The sequence below is a fragment of the Panulirus ornatus genome, chromosome 63 (genome assembly GCF_036320965.1).
Source record: "Panulirus ornatus isolate Po-2019 chromosome 63, ASM3632096v1, whole genome shotgun sequence".
In the NCBI taxonomy this organism is placed as follows: Eukaryota; Metazoa; Arthropoda; class Malacostraca; order Decapoda; family Palinuridae; genus Panulirus; species Panulirus ornatus.
The window spans coordinates 3,340,260-3,354,976 of NC_092286.1; the positions used below are offsets into that span (position 1 = coordinate 3,340,260).

Sequence of the window (14,717 nt, forward strand, 5' to 3'; positions counted from 1 at the left end):
GAGGCCGACCCTCTGACCTAAGGGTATAGGCCTGTATGAACGGGCCAGGGAGGATGACAGGGGCAAGAGAGTGTCTCCTCGCCCCGCCTCCCTCGTCATAATGTTTGCGGAACGCGCCGGTCTGGTGGCAGAACCCCGCCTGTTTGCAAGCCAACCAATCACGGTTGGTTGTATGTTCGAGCGGTGGGACGGCCCTTTACTCACCATCCAATGAGAGTGAAGCTTCCTGCTCTGGTAGAGCGAGAGGGCGTGACCCGTCGAGAAGCGATTGTGAGAACTCGATCTTACTAGTTGTGAAGTGTTGTTTGTTGACATACCACGTGGAGGAGGCTCTCAGTGCCTGTGAGAGACGCTGAACAACCCTCCAGTCTCAAGTGTGGCCTTACCCGACCTCCGTCCAAGACTTGTTCCCCCCACTAGTGCCTTGCTCAAGCTAGGAGTTACAACGCCGACCAACCGACTACACCTCCGAGCCGAACCGATTGCCGCGCATTTCTCCGACCGACCGACCGAACGTTCCGTTATCGCCTGTTGAAAAGTGCCCAGGAAGTGTCCCCGTTAACGGACGCCGAATGTGTTGTTGAGTGGACGTGAAATGACGGTCACAGGAGCGGCCATGATGCAGACGATGCAGCCCTGTTTTGTTGGCTACCCGTTTCAGGGTAAGTTGTAGCGAGTCTTAGTTGTACCTTCCTCTCCCTCCCTCCCTCCCTACCTACATCCCTCCCTCCTGCTGTACCTTACTCTCCCTCCCTCCCTCCTCCTGTACCTGACTCTCCCTCCTTTCCTCCTGCTGTATCTGACACCTTCTCCCTCACCCTAACCATCACACCACACCAGGACTCACAATTGACTCACATCCATACAATATCCTCCGTAAATGTTGATGCAATAATGTAAATCATACACACATTCCTGGTCAACTGAATCACCGATTTTTTCTGATAATATGTATAGTTTCTATACTGTAAAAACTCAATAATACACATTGAAAGGGTTTTGCAGAGAGAATAAAATAATCACTAGATAAAAGATATTCAGGTAGATTTTTGTTGGCAAAATTACCATAAAAATCATATTCTCAGTCATATCAAAATTTTCTCCGTTTAAGTGTCTACCAAAATACATATATACAAAAAAAAATCAACTTTTCCATTCTCAGAAATAATCTTGTGACAAGTGTTCGCTCTTAATTCTTTCTAGTAACACCAATGTAGAATAAGTGCACTTATTTAATAGCTTAATTCATAGATAAAATTTCTACCGTAATCATGAAACAGAAGTGCCCAGGCTTGGTAATAATGACGCCAGTAAAATGGGCACATCTGGTGTACATATAACTTTACCAACACTTAATAACACAACACATGATCACAATCCTGTCTCTTGTGGTATATGTCTGGGTACATAGCAAGTGTAATGACACTCAGGAAAAATTATATATATATATATATATATATATATATATATATATATATATATATATATATATATATATATATATATATATATGAACAATATCGTACTCGGTGCACTGTATGTACGCCCAGTAGCAAGCAAGACCAAATTTATGGTCCATAAAACCATTCTTGTTCTCCATGTTCAGTGTTTTTCTTCTTACTTGTGCACCAAGTCATGCCCTACCTAGTCATGAGATGGTCTTCCTAGTCATGAGGCAACTTTGTTATTCTGGAGAACTTCTGTTGAATCTGATGAATGTGTCCATACATCGCATTTCTCCTCTGTGAAGTACCGTCATGGCATTAACAGGGTAATTGCTGGTTAGAATTATATAATTAGTATCGTAGAGACAAGTTGGAGATGTTGACAAATAAATCCTCGTTACACAAGGCAACGTGTGTAATTATCGTGTCTAAGGGGAATGACGGAGGAGCCTGGTAGTTAACTAGACCAGGGACGACCCGGCAGCAGGTCAGGGATCGTGTCGGACACAGGTATAGAACTGGTATCTGCCCGCCTGTGTACCGGAGAGGCTGGTGGGTGGATGAGTGGGTGTGCGTGTGGAGATAGCATCGGGCGGCGGCCAACCAGGAGATTAAATTGTTTCCTTCCTTTATCGTCTCCGCTGAATGATCTGGACGACTCTGGCGGCGCAGGACGTGCAGCCTCCGGTCACACACCTCCCTCACCAATGTGTGTGTGTGTCTTGATTTACGATATCAGGAGCGCGATGTCTCGTTATGACCATACAATGAACAATGGCAAATATAATCTGATGATGAAATTAAATCAATTCCTTGTGATGATGTTTTCACCTGGGAAACCAGTTTTTATTTTCATTTTGAGCCTCAATCTATATTTTAACAATAACACGATATTTTCTATCGTACTAAGCTTCACACACACACACACACACACACACACACACACACACACACACACACACACACTACACCATAAAAGTAGAAATACAATGGGGAACAATATAGATCAAATATGAATATATATATATATATATATATATATATATATATATATATATATATATATATATATATATATATATATATATCATATCTGGGGATAGGGGAAAAAATACTTGCCACGTATTCCCTGCGTGTCGTAGAAGGCGACTAAAAGGGAATGGAGTTGGGCCTGAAAATCCTCCCCTCTCGTTTTTAATTTTCCAAAATAAGGAACAGAGAAGGGGACCAAGTGAAGATATTCCCTCTAAGGCTCAGTTCTTTATCATATATATATATATATATATATATATATATATATATATATATATATATATATATATATATATATATATATATACATAAGAAGAAAGATTTCTTTATGACACGCAAGAGAAGGAGTAATCATATAAACATGAATATCATCAGTCTTCTTTTGTTCAATTATTCAGTTATTGTCATATCATTTATTCAGGTCAGTTTGCTTTTATAAGAGACGTACCACAAAGTCAGTTATCATTTTTATCCTCGTTTACTCTGAATATCATATTCTCACAAGTCCTTACCAAAATATTTTGATATTCTTTGTCCTTAATTCATGTAACTAAATTACATCAGACTAACAGCGGTGGTGAAGCGAGCCAGCGGCTGGACCCGCGACCAACACACATGATGCTGTTTATACAAAGTCAGAAATTAACTTATTCCTGTCAAGTTAATCACCTAATTAGCATAGTCACTATGTCGTGTTTATACCTCAGGAGACCATGAAGCGACACTACGACACAGGAGAGAGTACGACGACACGACAAGTTAGGAAGACAACTTAACCACCAATTACCCATGACTGGAGGTGGGGCCAGGCGATAACACCCACCATATGGCAGACACAATAACAACAACACGACAAAACAAAATGATCATTTAAAAAAACGACAAACGATAGAAGAAACGACGATATTATATTAAAGAAAATGCAGGCTGGTCACTAAGATGATGATGCCACACGACCAGACGGGAACGACCACGCCGAGCGGGAGGGAACGACCCGATGTGCATCTGTCTATATCTCACGCTGGGCTGGGGTCGTCTCACCTCCCGGGGGGTCACGCTCCCACGATTTAGGGGGGATACGGCAGACACCCCCTAACCCGCCCCTGCCTCTCTCTCCCCACCACTACGACATGAGAGAGAGAGAGAGAGAGAGAGAGAGAGAGAGAGAGAGAGAGAGAGAGAGAGAGAGAGAGAGAGAGAGAGAGAGAGAGAGAGAGATGAACTTTCCTTCTCCGGGTATGAAATGTAATCATTGGTTACGGGTTTGTGCATCATCCCTCCTTGTGTGTGTGTGTGTGTGTGTGTGTGTGTGTGTGTGTGTGTGTGTGTGTGGTGTCAGGCAAATATCATTGTTAAACAGTGAGGTGTGCTATGGGAGCTACCCGCTCGTCCTGCCCATTTGCGAAAATTCGTCGTAAATCTCACTGTTTATATATATATATATATATATATATATATATATATATATATATATATATATATATATGGAAGTAATTCAAACGGTGGGTAAGGGAATGTAGGTTCTGTGATAACTGAGGGATGTATGGAAACAGGTCATTATCTGGGACAGTAGTCCCACCGATGCTGTGTGGATATGAGGCATAGGCTGTTAGATGAGAATGAGCGGAGGAGGGTGTACGGAGGAGGGTGGATGTGCTGTTGGAACTGAAATGTTTGCGGATAACAAGTGGTGTGAGGTGACTTGATCAAGTAAGTAATAAAATTGTAAGTACGAGGTGAAGTAATGAGAAAAGTGTGGTTGAGAGAGATGAAGAGGGTGTGTTAGGTAGCTTGGACATATGAAGAGAATAAGTGAGGAAATGTTGACGAAGGATATATGTGTCAGAAGTGGTGAGAACAAGAACTGGGACACCAAATTGGAGATGGAAGGATGGAGCTGAAAAATATTTTCAGTGTTCGTCGCCTGAACCTGAAGGAGAATTAAACCCATATTTGATAATTACTCAACAATGATCAAATATCTGAAGTGAAAGATGCAAAATTCACTTCCAAATTTCAGGAAACAAGTAGACGTGGCAGGTTTTGGGTAAGAACGCCAGGGATCCAGTTAATACCTAGATATGAGGATTTAGTGAGTGTTATCAAGATTTTTGGAATCAAAAAGAAAAATTACAAGGTTTTTTAACTTGTTCAAAAGTATTCAAAGGAGTCGAGTGGTCTTTCATATTAATGAGGGAAGTGTGGTCTCTGCCAAAGAAATTATTACAGAAATGTCAACTGTGCGACCCTTCTCGTCTGTGCTTGTGTCTGTGAGCGTGAACATTCTGCCGTGTGCGTGTGGTTCAGTAGACGTATTTCTGCCAAGTCGTGGCTGTTACCACAGACGCCTCGAACCGGTTTAGAAAATCTAGCATCATCCAGACGAAATCTATCCTTTCCTCCTGCCATCCTGTTTACCGCGTATGTTACGACCATAAATCCCACTGTCTCGCCCCTGGAACACCTACCTCCCTCTGCCCTGAGATAAAGTGAGAGACCATCCTTGTGTGTGTGTGTGTGTGTGTGTGTGTGTGTGTGTGATTGTGGCACTGTTTGCCCTCCACACTGAAACAAATCTACAGCGCCACAATCTTCGTTAATGGCGCGTGTGGGGGCTCGAACCGAGGGACGGGGGAAGGATTCATGATAGATATACGAGGGACCAGTAGAACACAAGGGACAAAGAGCTCCTCTGAGAGACTGACTGGTTCTCTCCCTCAGCGTTCAATTTCGCGGGAAGGAAGGGGAGTGTGTGAGGGTAAACCACGCCGACAAACACCTTAATAAATCCCTCCGGTGAAGACAAAGGTCTGCTGGGGCGATGACGTCAATATGAGGATTATTCTGTAAGGGGAGAAGAACGAGCGTGAAGGAGCGTCAGGCAGTGAGACTGGCGGTAGCAGGAGGAGTTGGTGGTACTAACATGTCACTGGTGACAGTTATCTCTGTAGGATACGTATCCGTCTGTCTGTTCGTCTGTTTCTGTTACATCGATGACAAGAGAAGCGGCCAGCAACTTATCAAACCTGAGGTGCAAACATGTTGACCTCACACACACACACACACACACATACACACACACACACACACACACACACACACACACACACACACACACACACACATACAACACGTAGCTGCCTGACGTCATGCACGAACTAACCAACAGAAGTCCTACGACTCAGCACTGCCAGGCACAGCTGATCATCCGTGCACCGCTGGCTGGGGTGCCCGCCGTCAGGCCACATATCAGGACATCTGGAGAGGCAGAGCAAAGTAAGGCTGAACCAGAGGATCTACGAGTCAGGGAGAAGCGGAGGGAGGGAGGTGAGGGGAAGGGAAAACCAAGAGGGAGGGAAGGCTGAAGTGAAGAGTAAGGACGGGGTCTCAGACTTGAGCACTGAGGAGGGTACGAGCATGAACAGGACTATATGATATGGATCACCGTGACGTGCAGGAGGTCACGTGTGTATGTCACTAGACAGCACCAGGGTATATGAACCGGTCCAGGTGAACCATGGTATGATCCGGGGCGCGGGCTGAGTACTGTAGGCCCTTGTTTTATGACACGTGACGGCTACAGACTGGGTGATGATGAGCAATTCAGGCCGCTCGTTGTTAATTCCTGACGCTATTTCACTGAGACGGGAGAGACACTTAATTATATATATATATATATATATATATATATATATATATATATATATATATATATATATATATATATATATATATATTCTAAAGATGGAAATATCAAAGAAAAGTGAACTATATATTCTTCTCTGTAGACAGAATCACTTTGTGAGGCATGACAGTTGAAGGATCTATTTCGCGTCCATAAGATCAAGTGCTCACAGAAAAACGACACAAACAAAAACAAATTAAGTTTTAGACAAACAAAAACAACAACTGCTGGTGGCAGCAGTGGAGTGGGAGTGGACGGGGAGCAGTGAGAGTGGATCGGGACGAGTGGGAGTGTATGGAGAGTGGGAGAGAGGTTGATGGTGGGAAGAGAAATGAAGGGGAGTAGCATGGGGAGGAGACGTGCGACATTAGAGAAGATGGGAAGACAAGAGATGTGGCAGTGGTGGTAGGCACGGGAGAAGTGTGGCACTGCTGTGGGGGTAAGAGGTTACACCAGCACTCTGGGGCAAGACATGGCACCGGAGGCGAGATGAGGGTGCTACCACTGCCACCAGGAGAGGAGGATGTGTGGCGCTTGGCGGGAGGTGAAGGAGGAGGAGGACGGTTGTAGGGCAGAGAAGGAGGAGGAGGAGGACGGTTGTGGGGCAGAGAAGGAGGAGGAGGAAGGGTATGGGGCTGTCGAGGAGGAGAAGGAGGAGAAGGATGACGGGTGTGGGATAGAGGGGGAAGAGGAGGAGGGGTGTGGGGCTGAGGACTAGGAGGAGGAGGACGGGCGTGGTGCTGAGGAGCGATGGTAATGCAATGTGGCAGCAGGAGAGGAGCCACAGGAGGAAGGGTGTTTGTGTGTGTGTGTGTGTGTGTGTGTGTGTGTGTGTGTGTGTGTGTGTGTGTGTGTGTGTGTGTGGTACTGAGGGTCTCCACCTTAACAGGGATGTACGAAGACCAGTTTTGGGCCACGAGCGAAGGGGGTTGGCATTAGGGGGATGGAGGAGTGGGTGGCATGGCACTAGGGTGGGTGAGGGGGAGGGCAGAGTGCCAGTGCCAAGTGCTCGGATACGCCTTGACGTCGGTGTTAAGCTGTGACCACTCCAGACAGCATCCTCATCTGTCTCCGGCACCTCCCGCCGACCGCTGCCCTCACCACCACGTTTCCGTATGGCTGCCATACTAATGGCCGATATATTCTACTGCTATATATACCAGTGTTTCTATAAGGGTGCCATTCTAATGGACGATATATTCCAGTGCTATATATACCAGTGTTTCTATAAGGATGGCTTGCTAAAGGCGACATATAGAGCTCCTGTGTGGGTATCGTGCTTATGGCCGATATATCTAATAGTTCCTTTGATAGTTTTATTCTGTCTGTGGCTGAAACCGATGCCAGGTACATAATGTAACATACCAGTTTCATGGGTTATACACTGTGTGTATCTATACCATGTGATGTTATCATGATGGGTTATACACTGAGTGTATCTATACCATGTGATGTTACCATGATGGGTTATACACTGTGTGTATCTATACCATGTGATGTTATCATGATGGGTTATACACTGTGTGTATCTATACCATGTGATGTTATCATGATGGGTTATACACTGAGTGTATCTATACCATGTGATGTTACCATGATGGGTTATACACTGAGTGTATCTATACCATGTGATGTTACCATGATGGGTTATACACTGTGTGTATCTATACCATGTGATGTTACCATGATGAGTTATACACTGTGTGTATCTATACCATGTGATGTTATCATGATGGGTTATACACTGTGTGTATCTATACCATGTGACGTTATCATGATGGGTTATACACTGTGTGTATCTATACCATGTGACGTTATCATGATGGGTTATACACTGTGTGTATTTATACTGGGTGTTATGATTAGGATTAGGATCGACTGATTCAAAGCCACACTAACACATGCTGTGCTCGTTTAAGCAATGCTGGTTGGTCAGGCTCGTCGGTGACGTGCGATAAATCAATTAGGTGATATGATTACGATTTTCCTGATCTCTTCATGACCTTCAGGATATAATCAATGGGGTATTCTAATTGGTTGATGGCGTACGGGTCATGAAGTGTGAGGTGTCCGGATTGGCTAATCTCACAATGTCTTGCTGATTAACTGACCTCAAGGATATAATGCTACGTGCAGATCTTACACACCTAACCTGGGTGTTGTCTGTGGCTTCCGTTGGTTGCTTGACGTCCAGCTGAAAACAGGTTCACCCGCTTGGCAATATATCTAAGTAGGAAATTAACGTGTAGTTTCATGATATGTAAACCTGCACTAACACCTCACTGCATTAAGAAAACGTTACTCCAAGGAACAGAGAATTGGCCCAGGTGAGGGTAGTCCCTCAAGGGCCCAGTCATCTGTTCTTAACGCTACCTCGCTAATGCGGGAAATGGCGAATAGTTTGAAAGAAAGAAAGAATATATATATATATATATATATATATATATATATATATATATATATATATATATATATATATATATATATATATATATATATATATATATATTCCTATGAGTCCACGGGGAAAATGAAACACGAAAAGTTCCCAAGTGCACTTTCGTGTAATAATCACATCATCAGGGGAGACACAAGAGAGAAATATAACAGTCAGTTGATATACATCGAAGAGACGAAGCTAGGACGCCATATATATATATATATATATATATATATATATATATATATATATATATATATATATATATATATATATATACATATATATCGACCGGCATATTCTATATTCAGAATCGTTCATCTTTACTCAATAACAGATATTTAGAATTATATAAAAGACGAAAACAAAATATTCACGACCTCATAAATCACACCAGACATAAAGATCCAGCAGGACCACGAACACAAGACACACAACACAGTCTTGTAACACAACATGTTGTCGTGTCTGTTGTCCTGATGTGAACAGTTACACAGATAATCTTCGATCACATCTTCGTTAACTATGACAAGCAGGAAAATTCAATAATCAATGGTATGAAAAGCAACACATGAAGCAGACTATGTCTGAGAGTCGGTATTTCATCACAAACATCTCAATTTTACTGTAATAATCCTTGGAATATTTTTCATGCTTCCTGCACTTCATGGAAAATGTTATAGTCATTGTGTCTCAATATTTAACGTATGCAGGTAGGTCGTCCACTGTGTCATGCCATGTTTTTAGTCCACTGTTCATCCCAGGCGGGTCATTTCCGTTTAATGATGGCACAATGAACTCCATAATCCAAGGAACACCACGGAGGAAGCAACTTAATGTGGAAATCGCAGTCAAATCTCTTTTTAGATTCACGTCGGAGCAATTGTTCAAGTAGAAAAAATGTAACTCGTGCAACTTAGAATAAAATTGTAATGATAAGAGAAAATGCAGGTGGGGGTAATTGATGAATCGTATTCAGAAAGTTTGATTTCGTATTACGATTTTTGATGGAAATGACCGTAAATATATCGTAACACCAGCCCAGTTTAGCTTTGTTTTCGTATGAATTAACGAACAGTGAAAGTCTAGGCAGTGTATCTCACACCGTCAACATGAAGAGATAGATTGCGTCGGCTTCCATCTAAGTGTGTCTGTCTGTCTGTCTGTCTGCTTACAGAACTCAACAGATGCTAGCGAACTATATTGAAACTCACCGAATCTTAAGAAAATAACATTTGTAAACACTAAGAATGACTAAGAACGCCTGGCTAACTACTTCAGACATCATATCATGTAGTCGACTAACAAGGCGCAAAATTCGTCTTTTCCACCAGTCATTGTGGTGATTTTGGCGGGAACTTAGGGACGACAACAGGGAACTCAAGTTAGCTACGTTCCCCTGTTACTGTTGCAGGGTGGCTGTGTGGACTGTCGGTTAACCTTCGTGATCATCATAGAGAAGTAACCAAGATCATCGTCCCTAGTGTTTCATGCAGTTCAGAGGACGGGAAATTATAACCTACAGTGGAGGATGGTGGAAATTCTTCTCCTGATCTGCTTCACTCCCGTCATGGCCGACGTTTTATTTGTTAAGAATGCAGAGTATTAGTTAGCGCCACACGTAGGCTGGCCACTTGTAGACGAGTTCGTTCTTCTTCTACGTCATGTTAGTCATTCGTACGTATAGACCATACGAACTGTCTCTGTGAAGTAATGGTCCTATACAGGAGACAGTTCTGTGTAACTACAAAACAGAGTGGCCGTATCTCGACCGTAGGAGTAGTCTCAAGATAAAGTCTGCAAATACGGGAGAGCTTGATCCCTCCTCGGCTGCAGGGATGAGGTCTCTCTCTACATCATGATCAGTCTGACCTGAGTTCACCTTCATCACCGCCTCTCTGTCACGCGTGACGACCGATCGGGATATTTCTTGCCCTCTGAACGCTGGGCATCACCAGACACGCTCACCCGTCGTGCACTTACCTACTTCTGTCGTCCATACCACTTTCCTCTCTCTCAAACATCGCTCTTCGAACATGGTTCCTTTACCATGATGTATATTAAGGCTTGAAATACGAGCGATCATACAATCTAGGACAGGTAAATTAGCATGACTACACACTATGTATATTTATCGTAGAGAGAAACTCTGCTCCCAGAACAGATGTTTAGGGTATTTACTGTTTTATATTCAGGTCCTACAAGGTTCAGGTCCTACAAGGTTCAGGTCCTACAAGTCTGGGATGGACTCTGTATGAAGACTTGCTGTGTGCCTGATGTGGTCTGTTGTTCCTCTTTTCCTCTCCTTCCTGATCCTCTCCTCCATCATAACATTCTTTCCATCCCACACCTTATTCCTTTTCCCTCACACACACACACACTCTCTCTTTCCCCCATCCCTTTTTCTATTTATTTCCTAATCTCTGTCTGGCTCATTCCTTCCCTATATTCATTCATCTTTCATTCCATTGTTCACATTGACTTCATTTCTCCACCTCCTATGTTCTACTCACCGCCAGTCTCTTATCTCCATCTCCGCCTCCACCACAATTCCTAATCGTCCCCAACACCACCTTACCATCATCTCCAACACTACACCTATGAGAAACACGGGTGAATTCTATTGGGGGAAAGATCATTATAATGATAATTACTCCCCTCATATATGACATACTTATACCACTTCCGGTGCCTGATATACCCGAGTATATAATCAACATCAGTATGATACTTGTTGCTGCAGACCACACTAAATATCCTTGCTGGCCGCAATAACACCTGTCTATACCTGGTGCAGGTAATTTGTTATAGATAATCTGATCTATTTAAATGGAGCCAAATTATAGGGTTGGGTAGCTATTTCCTCCTTGGTCTGACGGCTGCTCTGGATTGATAGGGAGATTAAACAACAAAAAAAACTAAACTGATATGAAAATTAACACGATGGTAGAATTAAAGAGCAAGTGGACGGCTGAGATGGTGCGAGGAGAACCATGATGACGAACAGATACAGAATAACATGAAAATGGATAAATAAACGAAAACATTACCTCGTCTGGCCTCAACATTCTCAACCATCGTACACACGTATATGTTACATAGCTGACGTTTGGTTTACCATCTACGATCACAGATAACTTTACTACGAATATATTCTGTCTGTCTGGAGGAGATTACGACCGTCACCTGTTGACGTCAAGACTTAAAGAACGTAGGAGGAGGAACGTGATGTACGCTGTCAGTCGACCTTCATGATCCAGTGTGCAGTGCAAGTATTCTTCGTCCATGTTGACCATAACTCATACTAAGCTCCAGCCAGGATGGCATGCGCCAATGGTCCTACCAAATCATTTCTGTCCCCCGTTGTCTTTCCCCGAAGTACACAAAAATAACTCGCTTAATCTTAAACATTTTTACTTATATCTTCCGTCCATGTTGGCATCCAGGCTGCACAGCCGGGTCATCCATCTTGATTATATATATATATATATATATATATATATATATATATATATATATATATATATATATATATATATATATATATATATATATATATAATGCATATGAACGTACACACACTTTTCATAGAACACATAATGCCCTCTAACAGGAATGATTCGAACCCTGCACCACAGTCGAGTGGTTAGCGTTCCCAACTACTCCGCAAATGGTGTGGGGTTCGAATCCTTGCTGTTGGAGGGCATTATGTGATATGTGTATATATATATATATATATATATATATATATATATATATATGTATGTATATATGAATGCGTTTATGTATATACATGTGTATGTGGATGGGTTGGGCCATTCTTTCGTTTGTTTCCTTGCGCTACCTCGCTAATGCGGGAGACAGCGACTAAGTATGATAATGATAATAATAATGATAATAATAATGATGATATATACATATATATATATATATATATATATATATATATATATATATATATATATATATATATATATATATATACATATATATATATATATATGTATTGAGCAAATTGTGTATAAACCAAAGTAAATCGACAAAATACATGAATTTAGCGAAGTATGTAGAGTAAAATGAAAATGTATATAGATTTATCAAACTATATACATCAATCAAATGATAGCTGACCAAAAACTGGGTAAGATTAACTTAACAAAAAGTTAAAAAGTAAAATTCGATAAACTCAAATGAAACTCAAATGAAAGGATGATATACACATCAGGAGAATCTGCAGGGAATTAGTGAAATAAAAGATAGTCATGTAAAGAAGATATGGAACAGTTAACGAACGATCTCGTAACTTGGCAAAGTGTTGGCTGACGGTGAACACGGCGCCGCTGACGGTGAACACGACGCCGCTGACAGTGAACACGGCGCCGCTGACGGTGAACACGACGCCGCTGACAGTGAACACGGCGCCGCTGACGGTGAACACGGCGCCGCTGACGGTGAACACGACGCCGCTGACGGCGAGCGGCGCGGCGGTGGACAGCCAGCAGATGGTCGAGCGCTCGGGACGTGGCGGGATGTTTGGACAGATGGATCATCTGTCCAGGGGATATACGAGGATAGTTTACAGACCTGGATGACTATCCAGCTATGGAAAAGTCTATGTGAGGATTAGTCGATGGATGATCTGGCATCCGAGGATGTCTAGGTGGATGAGCTTGCAATGCTAGACTTTAGGGAGGATCTATTTGGGTGGATGAATGGATGATCTAGCATCTCTGATATATGCAACGATATCAAAGAGGATGGATGGCAATTTAGAACAGTGTGTGGATGAATCAATGGATGACCAGAAGTGTAGAGGAGAGAGTGGGTCAATGGATGTAAAAAGTGTCTATCCTGGTGTATGACTGGATGAATGGATGACATGCATGTCCAACAGTGAGGGAAAAATGTTTAACATAGCTGGATGGATGAACAGCTGGCTGACTGCGATTAGCAGGCAAACAGGCTTAGCCTTTCCGTCCAAGTTTCCGTCTATTCCTCTTTGTCGGTCTGTCTCTTCCATACGGTATCTTTTCCCCCATATTTCCAGTCAGTATCTCTGCTAGTGTCCACGTGCCCCTCCTGCCGTCTCTACTCCTCCCACTGCATGATCCTCCTCCCTCCCCCGCACACACACCCCACACCTGCCGGTAGCCTCTGTGCTGAGCTCAGGTAAACAAAATCTAATGTCAGTTGTCGGTGAGTGTGTAATGAGCTGGAGTTACAGGAAGGTGTGTGAGGCTGCATATGGTGGCCACTGGGGGGACACCACCACCACTTGGCAGGGGGGGGGGGGGGAGCAGGGGGAGGAGCACCACCACCCCCTGGCTGGAGGGGTAGCAGGGAGGGAAGGATGAGTGTTGTGAGGTACTGAGGTGCCTCTCCAGCCTCCGTCAGTGAACGTTCCTGATCTGTATAACGAGGAAGGGAGGCACAGGCCACCCACCCACCCGCGGCACCACGCCACCTCCACACTGCGTCTGGACCGCTGTGGGACGGCCCACACTGCTGCTCTATCAACAACGTTTATAGACAGATTTATATTTCCATGAATGCATATCAGGTAAATAAGAAGATTAACACACACACACACACACACACACACACACACACCAGTAGCTCCCACGGACGGTTTTATGGTCGGGCCTTAACCACCGGTCTTCTTGTTACCCAGTTCCTGTCGCCGGATTGTTAGCGAAGGCATTTTGCGCGACAATGTTACCTGGTTTGTAGTCATGTTTACTGGAGTCCTTTGGAATTTTTGAATGAATCTAGTTTTCATGTTAACAAGTGGGGGCTGCATCAATGGGCGCCCCGTGCAAATCCAAAACCATTCTAATTGTGTGGGCTATTTACTATCCCAGTCTATGCTAGTGGTGTGGGCTATTTACTATCCCAGTCTATGCTAGTGGTGTGGGCTATTTACTATGGCTGTTCCTCATGATTCAGTTATCATTATGGGTGAAAGTTAGTCTTAATTCCGTCCATATCCAGGAGAGGTTCTGCTGCACCAATTGCTCGGTAAAAGAGTTGGCTTTGACCAGAGTCCGTCTCGTGTGTTGTGTTTTTTCTTTTTTCAGTAATATCCCATATTTTCATGATTGATTAAATGGAGATA

The 14,717-nt window shown here is 43.2% G+C and overlaps 1 protein-coding gene across 3 annotated transcripts in view; it reads left to right on the forward strand.

The window, feature by feature from the left end:
• Window positions 1-295: 295 nt before the first annotated feature.
• Window positions 296-14,717, forward strand: part of LOC139745852 (protein gooseberry-like) — an 89,474-nt gene continuing 75,052 nt past the window's right edge. For all 3 annotated transcript variants that reach the window (XM_071656457.1, XM_071656458.1, XM_071656455.1), the window contains exon 1: window positions 296-662. In XM_071656457.1, coding sequence (XP_071512558.1) covers window positions 596-662 — 67 coding nt within the window. In that variant the 5' untranslated portion in view covers window positions 296-595. The remainder of the gene's footprint in view (window positions 663-14,717) is intronic.